Source organism: Pocillopora verrucosa, chromosome 12, assembly GCF_036669915.1.
Source record: "Pocillopora verrucosa isolate sample1 chromosome 12, ASM3666991v2, whole genome shotgun sequence".
Taxonomy (NCBI): Eukaryota; Metazoa; Cnidaria; class Anthozoa; order Scleractinia; family Pocilloporidae; genus Pocillopora; species Pocillopora verrucosa.
In genome coordinates, this window is record NC_089323.1 from 5,489,870 (window position 1) to 5,510,020 (window position 20,151).

General features: G+C 37.0%; 1 protein-coding gene across 1 annotated transcript; it reads left to right on the plus strand.

Annotated features, from left to right (window-relative positions):
* Positions 1-18,733: 18,733 nt before the first annotated feature.
* LOC131769535 (26S proteasome non-ATPase regulatory subunit 10-like) lies at positions 18,734-20,124 on the plus strand. The gene is made up of 2 exons (XM_059085254.2): positions 18,734-19,240; positions 19,747-20,124. The coding sequence occupies exons 1-2, from the start codon at positions 18,734-18,736 to the stop codon at positions 20,122-20,124; spliced, it is 885 nt and encodes a 294-aa protein (XP_058941237.2).
* The last annotated feature ends 27 nt before the right edge of the window (positions 20,125-20,151 follow it).

Consider the following 20,151-nt stretch of genomic DNA (forward strand, 5'->3'; position numbering starts at 1 on the left):
TTCATTTTGTGACCTTTCGTAATCTACCAGAAACATTTAATTAGTTATAGTAATAGGAATGAGTGGATTCTAATTCGGTCTGTAATCATACAAGTGGTTAACAAAATCAGCCAACTGCGAACCGGGAGTCCGATTTGTTAGTCACGAGTATGATTACATACAGGATTGGATGACACGAAGTCCTGTTACCAATTAATCAAAATTATGCCAAAATTTAAAGAAACTTGTCATTGGTTGTACGTTTTATAGGAAGAAACAACAGTTAACTCAACGAAATGCGCGACGGCCGTGAATTAACTGTGCTCAACTGGTAACCTTTGAGGTTACACGAAGTACATGGCCGCAATTTTTTATTTGCCAGTAAAACTCTTTTTTTAAGATTACACTATGTACATCAAGTTTCGAGGAGACGGCGGGGGAAGCCAGCACTGCTGAGAACACCACTGATTATGTTTCTTTGGCATTCAGACCTTTTGATAAGTTTCCTGCCAGGATATTGTTGCTTTTTTTCGTGATTGTTGCTGTCCATACTTTCATTTCTGTATCTCCTGGAAGCCCTGTTTCTATTCTATTTCTTATGCAATTATGATCTGTATTTTCGTTGCCAAAACGATAGCAGCGGAGTGCTCTTTTAAAGGCCCGTTTTAATCGCGGATCCATAAAGCCATGGATAAAGAACATCAAGTAAATACTTGCTGTCGGGATCTTTTGTGCAATATATGTGCAGTATCTATGGGGGTGGGAAGATTATTATTCGTTTGAATTTCAAATTAAAACAAAAATCAATTACTTTTTTTCGCCCTGATATTGAAAAGAAAAAACCACGAAAAATGAGTTTTCAGCTGAAGTTTCACTCATCGAAAAATCACAACCAAACAATCAAACAAAAATAATACAGAAATTGAAATTTCTGCATTACCACAATTTGAAGAACATAGCTGCCATTTTTTTCTTCAAATGCCAATGAAACTCTTCACAAACTACGCTATTTACTTTAAGTGGTAAGAAGACGGCTGAGGAAGGCTTGAAGCCTCAATATGTTGAACTCATAACAGTTTAGAACCCAGCACCTGTATCATCATCATCATCATATTTGCCTTATTTACACAATACAAAAAAATTTATTTACAGCGGTTATAGCTAGAAGGCGAGGAGACCCAGGAAGCCACCGGGCTTATGGGAGAGCCACCTCGCTTACATTAATAAATAAAGTAAAGAAAAAGTGCTGCGAATGTGCGGGTAGGCTAATTCAAGGATTATTTAAGTAAAAACTCTTGCATTTTTGGTTTAAAACTAAGAAGGTTTGACGAACGAGTGACTAAAACAGGAAGAGAGTTCCAAATTTTAGGACCTTGGTTAAGAATTGTAAATTGCTTGAAATTTGTACGGCACAAATGCGTTCGATAATTACCGGCTGTTCTGGTACCATAGTTGTGAATTTGGCTATCCGTTACAAAAAGATTGAGAAGCAATGGAGGCAATAAGTTATTTTTAATAATAAAATATGAATTTGGCAATTTCAAACGTATTGACTTGGAAAATATCTAAAATTCCTAGTTTGGAGAATAAAGGAGCGGAATAGGCTCGATAGTTTTAGTTGGTGATAGCCCGCACAGCTCGCTTTTGCAAGTAATAAATTCTATTTAAGTTAGATACGTATGTGGACGACCAGGCGCAGTTACAGTAGACGATATAAGGATAAATATGTATATGTTTCTTATCATTTAGACTGCTGATAAATATTATCACCACCGCGTAACTATTGTTTTCATATGACTATTGTCATGTATGCTGCTCATTGTGATTCTACAAGATGCTATTATCCTACTCTATTCCTTGAGTGACTCTGATCTGTATTTTCGTTACCATAGCAACCACAGCTGAGTATTCTTTTAAAGGCCTGTTTGAATTGCGGATTCATAAACCCATAGATAAATGGATTTACCACACTACCCGAGAACATCAAGTAAACACTTACTTTAGAGAACTTTTGTCCAATAGCAAACCTTGAAATGCCGGTGCCCGCGACAATGGAGACTGGGCACCATGTTATCACATAAAAACAAGCTACGGTGAAGCATACTTTTGAAACTTTGACGTCAGTGATGTTGGAACGGCGAGAATCATTTGAAGAGTGGGCTCCATTCCCCTCAGCATGTACATTCAAATTATCCGTGCTTTCTTTCACAGCTTTGTAGATTTTGTAGTAGCAGTAAAATATTGCGATCATAACTCCGCAAGTAAACACAGGCCCAGTAAATGTTGGGTATGCATATGACATGAGCTTACATTGATCAAGTTTCTCATCATATGAAAATCTTACCCAACTAGTAAGAAGAGGTATATCGAGAAGGATGGAAAACAGCCAAATGAGAACACAATACATCCGAGCTGCTCTTTTGCTGGGGAATAATTTTCTGTAAAGGGTCGGTTTTAGGACCTTTATGTATCGATTAAAAGCTATCAATCCCATCGTGAATATGGAAGCATAAGCCAAAATGAACAAAATTGATCCAGTCATCTGACACCACACTTGGCTGAAATTCCAAACTCCTGTGCACAGGTTGGCAATCTTGAATGGCATATAGATCGTCCCCATGGCGATGTCAGTCAATGCCAGATTAAGTATGAACAAGTTGGTGTCATTACGAAGCCTGGATACCTTGCTAATAACATACACAACAAGTGAGTTACCGAACGTGGCTGAAAGGGAAATGAGAATAGCCACAGTCACTTCAATGGCAGCAGTTTCAGCCCGGTAGTCACCAAAAGGATCATTCGAAGTTGATTGAGACATGTTCGTCATCTTGTTGGGTTACGCTTGGCAGAATAGCGTTTCGCAATAATGATACTTAACCTAGTGGAAAAAGCAAAACAAAAAACAGTCCACCTATGTTAAAGGCAGCAAGGGCAACGTTTTTGCAAAGATTTATCATTGTAAATGGTGAGTCACTAGAGAAAAAAAATATTAAATCACGATTCACGCGAAAAAAAAACGCTTCACGTAAAAGGAATAGTTGACTCTTTGATTAGACAAGAGGGATCTGGCGTTCAAATTTAGTCCACTCTTTGTTTATATGCTTTTCGTACTCATTCCTTGACCATCAGGCGCTGTGAAGGAGTTAGGTAATTAGAGTCGCTCAGAAAATTTGAGTCGAAGCTAGTTGAAATACTCCAGTCAATTTTCGAATGGCCTGCCTCGTTTCCTAATGCTTTGACAAAACTTCAGCTCAATACCTTTCGGAACAAGTATGTTAGTATGCTTGCCTTTAGTATTATTACCTTTAGGCTATGCTGTTATTTTATGTCATGTGTAATATCACTGGGGCAATTCAAGTATTTTCACGATGAAAAATAAACAGCTTTTTTGAGGCAATACAACCCAAAAGGAAGCTCATTCATTGATAAAAAAATTTATCTCGAAAATGAAAAATTTAACAAACTGTTCTGCAGCATCTTATTTTATGATATTTCACTGTCATTATGATCTTTAAGTGATTAGACTCATTCAACTTTGGGGTTTTGTCAAAAGATTGAAATCAATTGAAAAAGTCTTTAAAATCTTCTGAGAGCTTAGTTATGATGTTTGACCACAGACTCTTCTTAGAACTTTTGTCCTGTACCACATAGATTTAGCTACATTTATACCCGAACTCCTTAAAAGACATGAATAATTAAAACTACAGCTTTCATCATTCTTTACGTGCTTAATATGTAACTGTGTTAAAAGTCCTGAGATTGCAGCGATTGGGTCTAAGAGAGCATTTGTATCTTACTACTGTTATTATCATTATAGCTATTATTATTATCATCATCATTATTTTTTATCATTTTTAATTATTCATTTAATAATTTTTATCAACCGATATATGTAAAATAATGGCAAAGTCTAAATGCGTCTCAAACAATGGGTTAAATGTTGGAAATTTTAATGTCTGTTTCACTCGCTGTTGTCAAAAGCAGATGAGACTATTGGAGTTCGTCCATGCCTCTCTTTTTTTCTTGATTGTCATAGTCACTTCTAACTGATTACAAGTTCATCAGCGATTGCTGTGATGGCTATTTCCATCTCAGAGGAAATTTCGTTTTTGTGTCTTAGATAAACCGCAATTCCCTTAGAGGAATTAAAACTTGAAGGATTTTACCAAATAATCTTCACTGATACTTACACAAATATTGACAAACACGTACTAGTGATCAATGTGTTAACTGCGGATCACTTGGAGGAAAGAATGCTTATCTGGAGGAGTTAAGAAACGAATCTTCACAGATTCTCTCTTTCATGCAAAGTGACATCCAGTGTGGTAATGGTTGAGATATAAGCTGTTGAACGCACCCTCAAGAACTAGTGGCCAACAAGATTGGGTGGGAAATAAATATCTATCATTTTGAGCTAGTCTTCACGATAATGACTTATCTAGGCGATAATGACAGATCTTATACCTTCTTAAGCTTTTCATCTGAAGAAATTTTCTTTTGTTTCTTTTTGCTTTTAAATATTGGTTCAACTCTGCCACCGTTATAAATTCAGGACGCCAATAGTAAAACGCCATGGAAATCTTTAATTTTCTATAAAATGTAATGAAAAGGAACTTGACATTTATTGATAGCTGTTAAGGCTATCGGATTCCACTTGCAATCAATTAGATGTTAGCTTTAACTCCTTTATTACTAATAGGAAAAAGGTCCTCGAATTTAACAGTGAAATATGAGATACAAATTTTGAGGTCAAAGCGATTTATCTTTTCTAGAGTATTTCAGTTTACGCCATCTAGGAAAAACATTATGAATATCTTTCCGAAACTTTAACTGAGGTGCTATTCAGGTAAATCAGAGTGTTCATAAATCACGTGATTTAGAATATAGTCGATGTGATTCTCGATCAATCAAGTGCTTTGAGTTCCAATATTTTAGATCGTCGTTTAGAGAAATTTCCACCACTTACTGGATTTATGTCTGTCGCGTTACAAATATCATAACACATAACACCATCAACAAAGCGTGGGTTCCTAGCAATTACCACCAAATTCTAATAATAATAAAAAATAAAAAAACTCAATGCAGCTGGGTTGCCTTTTTTACTGGGAAATACTTTTCTATAAAAGCTGGCTATTACGACTTGTATTTTTCTATCGAAGGGTATCAATCCCTTAGTTATATTGTGTCCATATGAAATGGACACAATTGATAATGACGCCTGACACCGCACTTGGCCGCAATTTTAAAGTCAGCTTGTAAGTTTACACCCGATGTAAAAAAATATCTCTCGGAGAATAACTTGTTTTATTGTTTTTTTAGAGGGCACGGTAACGAATCTTGCAATCTGATTGGTTCTTTACCCGGTCAGTATTTTCCTATCTCTGCCCACGGGCCACGGTAACGCTTTCGTGAGTCGCCGAGTACATCCCAACTTTCGTTGTCATTTTTCATAAATATACCTCGTTTTCCGGCTGGGCAGTATTTTTAAGCAAACACGTCGGTCACTACCTCAAGCCAAAAAATAACTTATGAATCCTCTCTTTTCTCTCTATCAAATCACTTTGGTTGACAGAAAAATATTGGTTTCAGAATGAATTTGTATAAACAATAGTGTCATTACGTTGGTTGACAAGCGGCCTAAAAACCTTCTGCAATTAATTTTAATCGTTCACAAAAAGTACCCATAAAGTTGGAACGTGAGGTATTTGGTTACAGTTAAACTGAACGATGAAACTTTCATTCATTTAATATCTGAATTTTCTCGAGCAATTTGTTCATAGTGAAAGAGCGAGCGAAGTTTTAATTTAAGTTCTACAACAAATATACGCTCCTGGTGAGTCTTTCCAATTCCGTTCAATTTGGACATTTGTACCTTAAATTGCACAACAGAAATTGAAGAAATTTTTTGAGAAAAGGCCGCATTACATTCCCTTGTGTCTCGTTGGAGTGTGCCGTTCGAATTTAGTTTTTGTGAAGGAAAGATCAGAGTTAAACACGCCATTACAGCAAACAAACGAGCAAACTCTCACAACTTCAAAATAAAAAAATTGAATTTACTCACACTTACTTTCCTCGCCGTTTACTTAATGAACAGAGGTAAATCTTCGTACATGAATGAATGGTCGATGAGAGTGAATAATACTTTCCGTTAGATCATCAACTGATTTTGAAGAAAACATTGTCGTGACAGTCCTTGCCAAACTAGTTCTGTTGGTTTTCAAATGTTCCTTCGATTTTTTTTTTCTTGCGCGCTCTCTAATTGACAGGTGTCAGATTGTGACAGATACTTGTAAAAATAATGTTTCAAAGTTTGTTTGGAAGCCTTTTAAATCACCTTTATCGTTACGGAAATGAAAATGTTTCGCTGAGGCATCTCTCTTAAATTTGCATCACCTCTATTTTAACTGCCATTTACCCACTCAAAAATTGTTCAGTTTATGGAAGATCTTGCCGTATTTACGTCCATAAATCATTCGGGTTCTTTCGGAAAGAATTTCGTCAAGTTTAAAAACAATAAATAAGGGTCGTCATGATTAGGAAATAGGTGTTACGGACTTTTAAATCTTCATTGAAGAAATTAATTTGCGTTGCGGAAAAACTTAATGCTAATCGGTGAAAATGACAGCGCTTCACTAACTTTAGTCTCTTGCTGCTGTATAGATACTATTATAAATAATTAAATCTTTTCTTTTCGGAAAAATCCATATGGGAACCCTCGATGTCCTTATACAGCCCTCAAGGCTTTCAAAAATTCGGAAACCACTCGCAATTAGTGAATGAAAAGCTTTAAAATCTCGATTAGAGATGGGAAAATCGACTGAAATAAGGTTTGAAAAGGGAAGCCATCATCTTTTTATGATAATTTCAGTGTTCCAAGAGAGGATCTTCTCTTACGAGCAATTCATACAAGAATAAAAATTCACAAATTTTCCAATTTCCTTTTTGGTAAATTTCTGTTCCTTGGGGATGAGTTTATGTTCCGTAGATTAGCACTAATAAGAAGATATGTCAATTAAGCCAATGCGACTCGCAGTCAAGCGTTCACAACTTTTTTTGTTGTTGTTATTTTTGTTGTTATTATTATAATTATTATGATTAAAATTATTATCTTTCTGACACGGTTAGATGCTTCTTTGGCTTAAATATTTAACGAATGTAACCGCGAAGTTACGATTCAATTTCGACACTCCTGTCTGGTGACAGTTAGTAAACCAGCTTTCCAGAGTCAGTTGTTGAAAGTAGTTGGTGCTGTAGGTTAGGCATTGCGCAGCGTCCCAGTCAATAGTGTGGTTCGTGAGTCAGTGATGTTCAGCAATGTGATTGTTGACATCGCCCTTCCTCGTCGCTCGTTTGTGTTCAGTCAGTCTAGTTGTGAGGTTTCTGCCAGTCTCACCGATGTAGGTAACGTGGCAGTCGGAGCAATTGATCTTATAAACTGCTTCTTGTCATTTCCTCGGTTCGTCTTGGTCTTTGACGTTAGTCAGCAACTGACGTAGTGTGGTAATGGGTTTGTGAGCGACGCGGATATTGAATGGCTGTAGGATGCGCGAAACGTTCTCAGATATACTCTTTATATGCGGTAGAGTTGCTGTAGTCGTGGGAGTTGCGTTGTCGTTAGCTTCGGTAGTAGTAATAGGTCTGTAAGTGTTTCGTCGGATGAAGTCTTCGTTATAATTGAAAAACACGGTCAAGGTACTTGTTCTCGTCGGATAAGCTGTCTGTGGTGTTGCACACTAGTTGCGTTCGTCGCGTGAGAGTCCTTATAGTTGTGGCTTGGTGTGATGTCGGGTTGTAGGATGACTCATCCAGTAATCTGTCGGTATGTGCCGCTTTCCTGTAAACTGTTGTCCGTAGTGAGTTGTCGTCACGGCTTACCAGGCAGTCTAGAAAAGTTAGTAAACCATTTTCTTCTACCTGTCTAGTAAACTGTATGTCAGTGTTTTGTGGTGGTGGAAAGCCTCGATTTCGTCGAGTGGTACGGCGGTGAGAGTATCGTCAACGTAGCGTAACCAAAGAGGTAATTTAGTGTTAACAACTGAGTTGAAAACGTAAATTAGCCACCGTAAAAAAAAAACTGACGTTTCGAGCGTTAGCCCTTCGTCAGAGCGATTGTAAAGAGGTATTGTCTGTCAGAAAGTCGAAAGAGCGCTTTCCTCGATGTTCTGCATCACAATTTCTGCAACAACAACAGAAACTGGAGACCTCATGGCTGTACCGTGTAACTGTTTGTAGTGTCTACTGTAGTACTGAAAGTAAGTTGGCGTAAGGCGCAGGTTAAGTAAGTCCATAATGCCCTCTGTCGGTAGCGGTAGAGGATCGGTAGATTGTCGGATTGTAGTCTCAGTACATTGTAGTGTCAGTTAAAGTGGAATACTTGTAAAAAGCGATTTCACATCAAACGACACCAGTTTGTAGTCGTCTAATATCTGTAAAGTCTTGGTGGCGCTAACTAAAAGTATTTGTTTGATTTGTTTTTATCCTCAATTTATTAGCAAAGACTGCACTATGTTCATAGAATAACTAAACGTTCATCAGGATGTGCACGACAAATACTTCATATCAGTACAGCCAAAATTTAAAAGAAGGAAGTTTAAGGACATTTAGTTTAGATTTCGCTTTTAGCTAATTTTTCCGGTCATTCATACACGTTTGCTTTAGGCGCCTCATATGAATTTCGCTTCACTGTACCACATTCCTTGTTTCTAGCGTTAATATTGCAGAGAAAAGAAAAAAAGAACGGTTTTCAGCTACTTTTCAGTCATCAAAAACAAGATTCCATGAAACAAAAAGAATTAAAAACCAAACGAAAGTCAAATACAGAAAATGAAGGTTCCGCAGACGGCCATAGAAGTGTTATTTTTGAAACGCTTTATTTGTATAATTTGAAGTAACTTGGCTAGTTAATGATTATCACATAATACTTTTCTTATATTTAGTTGATGTAAGTCTATGTGCACGTGAAGAGATTAGGTTTCATTACTTGCTATCAGTATTTCCTGTACCAGCTACACAGTACCAATTTCATGTCATCATAATTTTGGATTGATCAGCTGTCATGGGACCAAGATCATAGTTAGTTTTCCTTTTGTTTTATATTATCCATTATTATATATATTCTTTATGTCTATATTATCGGTTTATTTCACTTGTCCCATTTTCTGTATAATTACTTTATTGTTAGTTAGGTTTGAGTTAAATTTCGTAGAGCATTTTCCTTATTTTAGATTTCGCTATATACCACAAACTGCATCCACACAGCAACCCAACTTCAAAACTTCGCCACTTTACAGGTCTTAAAGTCAATAGAATTCTTCTATAGTAATCCTTTTAAGGTTACGTGGTTTCGCATCGACTTATTGCCTTCATTTTGTGATCTTTCGTAATCTACCAGAAACATTTAATTAGTAATAGTAATAGGAATGAGTGGATTCTAATTCGGTCTGTAATCATACAAGTGGTTAACAAAATCAGCCAACTGCGAACCGGGAGTCCGATTTGTTAGTCACGAGTATGATTACATACAGGATTGGATGACACGAAGTCCTGTTACCAATTAATCAAAATTATGCCAAAATTTAAAGAAACTTGTCATTGGTTGTACGTTTTATAGGAACAAACAACAGTTAACTCAACGAAATGCGCGACGACCGTGAATTAACTGTGCTCAACTGGTAACCTTTGAGGTTACACGAAGTACATGGCCGCAATTTTTTATTTGCCAGTAAAACTCTTTTTTTAAGATTACACTATGTACATCAAGTTTCGAGGAGACGGCGGGGGAAGCCAGCACTGCTGAGAACACCACTGATTATGTTTCTTTGGCATTCAGACCTTTTGATAAGTTTCCTGCCAGGATATTGTTGCTTTTTTTTCGTGATTGTTGCTGTCCATACTTTCATTTCTGTATCTCCTGGAAGCCCTGTTTCTATTCTATTTCTTATGCAATTATGATCTGTATTTTCATTGCCAAAACGATAGCAGCGGAGTGCTCTTTTAAAGGCCCGTTTTAATCGCGGATCCATAAAGCCATGGATAAAGAACATCAAGTAAATACTTGCTGTCGGGATCTTTGGTGCAATATATGTGCAGTATCTATGGGGGGTGGGAAGATTATTATTCGTTTGAATTTCAAATTAAAACGAAAATCAATTACTTTTTTTCGCCCTGATATTGAAAAGAAAAACCACGAAAAATGAGTTTTCAGCTAAAGTTTCACTCATCGCAAAATCACAACCAAACAATCAAGCAAAAATAATACAGAAATTGAAATTTCTGCATTACCACAATTTGAAGAACATAGCTGCCATTTTTTTTCCTCAAATGCCAATGAAACTCTTTACAAACTACGCTATTTACTTTAAGTGGTAAGAAGACCGCTGAGGAAGGCTTGAAGCCTCAATATGTTGTAATCATAACAGTTTAGAACCCAGCACCTGTATCATCATCATCATCATATTTTTATTTGCCTTATTTACACAGTACAAAAAAATTTATTTACAGCGGTTATAGCTGGAAGGCGAGGAGACCCAGGAAGCCACCGGGCTTATGGGAGAGCCACCTCGCTTACATTAATAAATAAAGTAAAGAAAAAGTGCTGCGAATGTGCGGGTAGGCTAATTCAAGGATTATTTAAGTAAAAACTCTTGCATTTTTGGTTTAAAACTAAGAAGGTTTGACGAACGAGTGACTGAAACAGGAAGAGAGTTCCAAATTTTAGGACCTTGGTTAAGAATTGTAAATTGCTTGAGATTTGTAAGGCACAAATGCGTTCGATAATTACTGGCTGTTCTGGTACCATAGTTGTGAATTTGGCTATTCGTTACAAAAAGATTGAGAAGCAATGGAGGCAATAAGTTATTTTTAATAATAAAACATGAATTTGGCGATTTCAAACGTATTGACTTGGAAAATATCTAAAATTCCTAGTTTGGAGAATAAAGGAACGGAATAGGCTCGATAGTTTTAGTTGGTGATAGCCCGCACAGCTCGCTTTTGCAAGTAATAAATTCTATTTATGTGAAAAGATAGAGGGGCCGCAGCCAGGATAAAACATCTTATGAAATTTAAAAAACGATCTCTGGCTAAAATTTTTAAGAATACGAGCTTTCTGCTGTTTGCACTACAGCCTTCAACGGGTAAAATGATAAAAAGGTAAAAAAAATACTAGGTATGAAGTACAAAGAAAAAATCAAAAATGCTGATAACTAAGAATGTTTGTTAAAAAGAATGTTGTATTGTCCGGGCAAAGGACAAGAATTGTTGTCCGCATTGGGAGTTAACTTGGAATGCCACGCTTCTAGTATTTTTCTTGTTCTGAAACCGCCTTTGTCAATAATAGATGCATTATCAAAGTCTATTGCGTGACTATTGGCCCAGACGTGATTGGCAATTCTTGAGCCTTTTGCCGCGGTTTTCACATTTCTGAGGTGTTCTTTCTTTCTTGTGTTTCTTACAAACATTCTTAGTTATCAGCATTTTTAACTTTTACTTTGTACTTCATACCTAGTATTTTTTTTACCTTTTTATCATTTTACCCGTTGAAGGCTGTAGTACAAACAGCCGAAAGCTCGTATTTTTAACAATTTTAGCCAGAGATCGTTTTTTAAATTTCATAAAATTCTATTTAAGTTAGATACGTATGTGGACGACCAGGCACAGTTACAATAGACGATATAAGGATAAATATGTATATGTTTCTTATCATTTAGACTGCTGATAAATATTATCACCACCGCGTAACTATTGTTTTCATATGACTATTGTCATGTATGCTGCTCATTGTGATTCTACAAGCTTAAGATGCTATTATCTTACTCTATTCCTTGAGTGACTCTGATCTGTATTTTCGTTACCATAGCAACCACAACTGAATGTTCTTTTAAAGGCCTGTTTGAATTGCGGATTCATAAACCCATAGATAAATGGATTTACCACACTACCGGAGAACATCAAGAAAATGCTTGCTCTATAGAACTTTTGTCCAATAGCAAACCTTAAAATGCCGGTGCCCGCGACAATAAGGACTGGGCACCATGTTATCACGAAGAAACAAGCTACGGTGAAGCACGCTTTTAAAACTTTTACGTCAGGAATGTTGGAACGGCGAGAATCATTTGAAGAGTGGACTCCACTCCCCTCAGCATGTGCGTTCAAATTGCCCGTGCTTTCTTTCACAGCTTTATAGATTTTGTAGTAGCAGTAAAATATTGCGATCATAACTCCGTTAGTAAACACAGCCCCAATAAATGTTGGGTATGCATATGACCTTAGCTTACAATGATTAAGTTTCTCGTCATATGAAGACCTTACCCAACCAGTTAAAAGAGGTATAGCGAGAAGGATGGAAAAAAGCCAAATGAGAGCACAATACATTCGAGCTGCTCTTTTGCTGGGGAATAATTTTTTGTAAAGGGTCCGTTTTATAATCCTTATGTAACGATTAAAAGCTATCAATCCCATCGTGAATATGGAGGCGTAAGACAAAATGAAGAAAATTGATCCAGTCATCTGACACCACACTTGGCTGAAATTCCAAACTCCTGTGTACAGGTTGGCAATCTGGAATGGCATATAGATCGTCCCCATGGCGATGTCAGTCAATGCCAGATTAAGTATGAACAAGTTGGTGTCATTACGAAGCCTGGATACCTTGTTAATAACATACACAACAAGTGAGTTACCGAACGTGGCTGAAAGGGAAATGAGAATAGCCACAGTCACTTCAATGACAGCAGTTTCAGCCCGGTAGTCACCAAAAGGATCATTCGAAGTTGATTGAGACGTGTTCGTCATCTTGTTGGGTTACGCTTGGCAGAATAGCGTTTCGCAATAATGATGCTTAACCTAGAGGAATAAAACAAAACAAAAAACAGTCCACCTATGATAAGGTAGCACGGGCAACGTTTAATTACAAAAATTCGTTCACGTGGACATGCAAATATTTTATCATCGTAAATCACGATTCACTAAGAAAAAAAAATCGCCCAACCACACTTCACGTAAAAAGTATAGGGGACCCTTTGATTACACAAGAGGGATCTGGCGCTCAAATATAGTCCACTCTCTGTTCGTATTCTTGTTCTGCTAGTTCTTTGACCTTCTTTGCTGTGAACGAGTTAAGTAAATAGAGTCGTTCAGAAAATTTGAGTCGAAGCTCGTTGAAATACTCAAGTCAATTTTCGTATGGCCAGCCTCGTTTCCTAATGCTTTGACAAACTTCAGCTCAACCCCTTTCGGAATAAGTAAGTAGGCTGCCTTTAATAAGATTAACTTTAGGCTATGCTGTTATTTACGTTACTTATGTAGGGGACTAAAATTTACCGAGGTGACTAATATATCATTAAAATGACATATATTCACATTATATCGTGTTAAACGTTTTAGTGTATGGTGGTGTATAATATTGCTGGGGTAATTCAATTATTTTAACGATGAAAAATAAACAGCTTTTTTTAGGCAATACACCCCAAAAGGAAGCTCATTGCATTGCTTAAAAAACTTAATTTAATGAAAACTAAAAATTTAACAAACTGTTCTTCAGGATTTAATTTTATGATATTTCGTTGTCATCTATCTTTAAGTAATGAGACTCCTTTCAACTCCTGTGGTTTTGCCAAAAGATTGGATTCAATTTGAATAAGTCTTTAAAGTCTTATGAGAGCGTAGTTATGATGTTCGGCCACAAAGTCTTCTTAGAACTTCTGTCCTGTATTACATAACTTTAGCTATGGCTACATTCACGCCTGAACTCCATAAAAGAAATGAATAATTAAAACAACAGCTTTCATCATTCTTTACGTGCTAAATATATAACTCTGTTAACAGTCCTGAGATTGCAGTGATTGGGTCTAGGAGCGCATTTGTATCTTATTATTATAAGTCTAAATGCGCCTCAAAATGGGTTAAATATTGGAAATTCTAATGTCTGTCTCACTTGCTGTTGTCAAAAGCAGATCAGACTATTAGAGCTCGTCCATGCCTCTCTCGTTTTCTTGATTGTTACAATCCCTTCTAACTGATTAAAAGTTCACCAGTGATTGCTGTCAGTGAGAGCGATTTCCATCTCAAAGGAAATTTCGTTTTTGCGTCTTAGATAAAAAGCGGATCCCATAAAGGATTCAACATTTAAAGGATTTTACAAAATAATTTTCACATATACTCACACTAATATCTGAAGGAGTTAACGAACGAAAGTTCACAGATTCTCACCTCCATGCGAAGTGACATCCAGTGTGGTAATGATTTAGATGTATGCTGTTTAGCGCACCCTCAAAAACTAATGGCCTAAAAAATTGGGTGGGAAATAAATATCTATCATTTTGAACAACTCTTCACGAAAGGCTGATTTGTGATGACGACAATAACTTGTCTAAGCAATAATGACAGATATTATATCTTTTTAAGATTTTCAGAAATTTTCTTTTATTTATTTTTGCTTTTAAATATTGGTTCAACTCTGCCACGGTTGTAAATTCAGGAAGTCAACAGTAAAACGCTATAGAAATCTTTAATTTTCTGTAATGTAATGAAAAGAGACTCGACGTTTAATGATGGCTGAGGGTCTCAAAGGGGTGATGGCTTTTACGGCTAACGGTTAAAATTTTTTGACTAAAAATATAGCCAAAAAATTTGATTTTTGATAAAATGCAACCATTTTGATAAAATGCAACCAGCCATGAAAAGAATAATTATAGATAAAAAAAATAAAACAAAAATTAAAAAAGCTGGGTTGCCTTTTTGCTGGGAAATACTTTTCTATAAAAGTTGGCTATTACGACTTGTATTTTTCTATTAGAGGGAATCAATCCCATAATTTATACGGAATGAACACAACTCAACTGATAATGACACCTGACACCGCACTTGGCCGAGTCAGCTTAAATCTTTGTTGAAAAAATACCATGCGTTCGCAGAAAAACTTAATGTTAATCGGTGAAAATGACAGAACCTCCCTCACTTTAGTCTTTTGCAGCTGTTTAGGTACTATTGTAAAGAATTAAATCTTTTCTTTTCGGAAAAATCCATATGGGAACCCTCGATGTCCCTATAGAGCCGTCAAGGCTTTCAAAAATTCGGAAACCAATTGCAATAAGTGAATGAAAAGCTTTAAAATCTCGATTAGAGATGGGAAAATCATCAGAAATAAGGTTTGAGAGGAAGCGATCAATTTTTTTATGACAATTTCAGTGTTCCAAGAGAGGATGCTCTCTTAGCCGCACTTCACACAAGAATAAAAATTCAGAAATTTTCCAATTTCCTTTTTCGTGAATTTTTGTTCCCTGTAGAACTGTAAAAGTTTCCGACGCCCTTCATGATGCCGATTTTGCCCATGATATACAGCTGTCAACAAAAGTTTGCCCAAATCATTTTGTAATACTGTCGCACAAAGTTAGCCGAGAAGTTTCAATAACAGAAGTGTTCAATTTGCGATATTAGGTCATGAATGAAGATATCCGGCCAAAGGATTGCCACAAGAATACAATACTTTATTCACACAAGAATAAAAATTCAGAAATTTTCCAATTTCCGTTTTCGTGAATTTTTGTTCCCTGTAGAACTGTAAAACTCTCCGATACGCCCTTCATGATATTGATTTTGCCCATGATATACAGCTGTCAACAAAAGTTTGCCCAAATCATTTTGTAATACTGTCGCACAAAGTTAGCCGAGAAGTTTCAATAACAGAAGTGTTCGATTTGCGATATTAGGTCATGAATGAAGATATCCGACCAAAGGATTGCCACAAGAATACAATACTTAATTCACACAAGAATGAAAATTCAGAAATTTTCCAATTTCCTTTTTCGTGAATTTTTATTCCCTGTAGAACTGTAAAACTCTCCAATACGCCCTTCATGATGTCGATTTTGCCCATGATATACAGCTGTCAACAAAAGTTTGCCCAAATCATTTTGTAATACTGTCGCACAAAGTTAGCCGAGAAGTTTCGATAACAGAAGTGTTCAATTTGCGATATTAGGTCATGAATGAAGATATCCGACCAAAGGATTGCCAAGTAAGCGTATTTTCAGTCATCTATAACGTAAAAGATTGTAATTTTAAAACCTTGTGTGAACTACTGCGAAAGACCGAGTCATTTTTAAACAGCAAGTTTACCACCGTGTAGTATGGAAAGTCTGTGATTATATTTTTAAGGACCTATTTTTGGTTTCAAGAAGTTTAAAGTTTGGGTTCTAAAGTTTCTGCTATGAAATAGTCGTTCGCGATTACCCATTCATGCGAGACATCCTGACAAGAGAATATCTAATAATTTCAAATTCTTCGCACATCTTCGGATTTTCATGAGCACTAAGATGGCCAGAAAAAAAAGTTAATGGGACAGCGACAGTTGTGATAGCAACTACAAAGTCAAGAGCAATTGTATCATGTTTTCTAAGTCCCAGATAAACTGCGGTTCCCCTAAACAGAATAACAATGACTGAGGGGGAATAAACAAAAAGACAAACCTTCACAAATACCCTCCCTCGTGTTAGCAAACATCCGTGGTGATCGCTGTGTTTTCCTCTTTTTAGCGCAAGAAATTGAAGAGATTGACTTGCGATGGCGGTAACTACTGAATGGTAATGGATGATAGTGAGAGAACTTGAATTGCTTCTGGCTTTTCTTGCTGTTTAGAAGCTATTGTAATTTGGTTTTTCTGAGAGACGGTAATAAATTAAAAGGATGTACTCATTAAATCCCACTAGAAATCTCTTACCATCGGAAAACTGCAGAGGTAAGGCACTCGACGTCGTTACTGCTTTCAGGGCTTCCAAATCAGTAAATTATGAGTATAAGAATCTGTATTAGTGATAGGAAAAAGGACATCAAGTTTAGGGATAAATCAGAAATACAGTTTGACCAGCAAAGCGATCGATCACTTTTACAATGTTTTCAGCTTATTTGATCCAGGCAATATCAATTTTCAAATATCCGTTATCGCCTTTGTAGTAAATTCATTTTTGTTCAACCCGATCGATAATGGTTTTGATGTGTTCGTAAATTAGCATAACCAAGAGAGATTGCAAATTTAGGCAAGGTCACTCTCAGTCGAGTGGTCACAGCCCTTTCTTTTTTTTAAGTTGCGGATCGTACAAATGTTTGTCTGTGATCTGTTTGTCGTGCATATTCCCATGAGACGTGTAAAAATCCCGTGAACCAAGGGCACGCTTTCTTCATAAAATGAAGAAAACTCAAGCGTAGAATCACAGAGTTCATGGAACTCAGTTTCCTTAGGATTCTTTCTTCGATCTCTTTTATGCATCAAACACACTCGCGCTACCTACAAATTCCGAAAAAAAAAAAGAACGAGCTGCAGCTTTTGACCTGGAATCGCATCGCCTTGATTTGCCAATCCTTTTGATAATAAGGATTATTTACGGACTCTGTATTTACTGAATAAAACCGATGTGGAATAAATAACGAAAAAAAGACAAAAACGAAAATGTCGTCATTACTTTTCGCTTTGAAAAATTTCAATTTCTAACACTCCAAAAAAATTTCCACGTTAAAATGGGTATGATTTTTATAGTATACAACACCTTATAATGTTAACGTTTTAAAATTGTTTTTTGTTGCTGTTGTTATCTTTGCATAGCTGCTGACATTCCTAATTCTCAGTTGCACCTATTTTTGTTTTGTTTCGTCTTTCATTACTGATAAAGCAGTCAAAAAGATAACGCGGTACAGTGATATATTACACATATTTCACGTTTGTAAAAAGGACAAAAAATAAATAGATAAACATACCCAAAAAATCAATTAATCAACAATATATATTTCCCATTTTTATGAAACTTGCTTAAGGATTCCTTGTGATCAAGTCCAATGCAGTGTCTCAATTTCTCTTTCGCGATGAGCAAGATTTTTACGAAAATTAATTTCGCCTTCCAGCCTGTTCGCCCAGAAAATGCGAATTTTTTAATCAGAATGGAAAGTTTAAGGCACACTGCTAATCGCATTTTCTTATTTCAGGCAACAATTTATGATTTAAAAACTTTTTTTCCGATTCGTTTCGCTGGAAAGTTTTTAACTAAGGATATGTAATTACATGTAAAGATGACGTACTGCGCACGTAGGGCACGTAAAGCGCCAGGATAACTACCTGTAAATAAAGTCAAATTATTAGCTAACATTCTGAGAAGGAGGAAAATTTTACAGTTCACACGCGATATTTGATTGTGCCCTTTTAGACGATAGGGTTGTAACATGTCAAAACTTTTTAGCAAGTTACTAACAGAAGAACATGAAAAGTCAACATGGAACACATCAAAGCCTCGAAGATAAGTTATCTCTAAGGAATAGGCCACTTCCGACGTCTCGCGATTCAGTGATCTGGTGCCGAAATTTCAGCGGGAGAACGAGGCTTAGTGCGAAGTCGCTCTCAGTTGAAAATAATAAATATATCATGTTGTAGCGTTTTCGTTGAGCCCCCTTTGAGTCCTCGTCGAGTCGTTGTTTGAATCTCGTTGAGTTCTGCTTGGGCAGGCTGTACGAACCTTATTGATATTTAAGTGAAACGCGCCATGGGGAGGCTGTCATATTGCGCGCGCACCTGAAGATCGTCTCTCCGTGTTGCGCGCGCGCTCGTGCTCGAAGAAGTCAAATGTTTAAATTTATCCGTTAGCAAAAATCACGTGGGCTCTTTCAGACGAAGCAGTTAAAATGGCAAAGTCTTCTTCTTGCTGTGGAATGCATCTTGCCTTAAGACCGTTTAGAATTAAGGATCCTCTTTAGAAGTTTTAACAAAGTGAACATGAACCAACCTCGAGAACTTCAAAATCATTTCCAAGGCTTGCCTGAATTTCATTATGCTGCGCTGTTGGGAAAACAAGAATTACTTCGAAAATTGTTATCTACAGGTGACACAGTTCTATCCAGTGTTGACATGTATGGCAGGACAGCTCTGCACATAACTGCTTCTCATGACGTTTACAACAGTCTTGATGTTTTATGCAGAAATTGCTCAAAAGACAAAAAAATCCTTGATCAGAAAGACAACTATGGTTACACTGCTCTGCATTACGCCGTTCAAGGAGCAAACACATACTGCGCTAAGCTGTTGCTTGATTCAGGATGTAATGTGGACCCTGCCCAGTATTCTCAGTACACTCCGCTTCACCTGGCTGCCTCATATGGTTACCCTGAATTAGTTTCTGTCCTTTGTGAGCACGGCGCTAATGTTCACGCGCGGAGCGCCACCCAAGAAACACCATTACAGATGGCGGCTCGATCTGGCATCCGAATTCGGGAAAGAATGAAGGTGAGGTACGATATAATGAAAGCCCGACCAACTCTGTAAGCTTCCAAACATTTATTTTGCCGAAATTCATTTAGTGAATCACTTCTAGGTGCTAAGTCATAAACCTGGCTCTCACGCAACGTCGAATTCTCATTATCTGCTCAGCTTGTAAAGTAACCTGAATCATAAACGGATTTTGATTGGTTCAGATGACAAAACCATTAACCGCATTTTGTTTTTATCCTATAAAACAAATTGATTTCGTGTTGTCTTGGTTCTGCACAAGAAAAGACCGCAGGAGACGTCAAAACGTTGTAAGAACGTGACAAACAAAGGGCGAGTGGCACACGGGCTGCAGCCGAGTGTGTACTGATGCTCTTATGTTTTGACGTCCTCTGTGGTCTATCACATGACAGGCCCAAGGCAACATAAGTATATGTTTTTCAATTGTGAAAAGTCACGTGTTTATTGTATGTGCTCTCGCAGGCCAATGAAAAGAGTAAGAGATTTTGTCTCTTGTTTCTAAGGTTCACTACATCACCCTGGCCCTTTTACTCAAGTTTGGTTCCGATGCAAATGTAAGGGACAACGATGGTATAACACCGCTTCATTATGTCGCTATGTACTGTGAAAATAAAGAATGCGCTGCCCTCCTATGCGCAGCTGGAGCAAGCGTAAGAAATCAGAACCGTGGTAAAGTTACCGCTATCCATGTTGCACGATGTGCGGAGGTTCATGAGTTTCTCAAGCAAGTGGAGACCATTCTTCCAAGACTTGAACATTTGTGTCTACTGGTTGTGCGCAAGGAACTAGGAACGAATTTGAAAAACAAGGCGGAATACTTACCTCTACCCAAACCCCTCAAGGACAAACTACTGTTTAAGAAACTTCAAAAGATTGTTTAAACTAATGTGAAAAACTTTCCCTTGCTA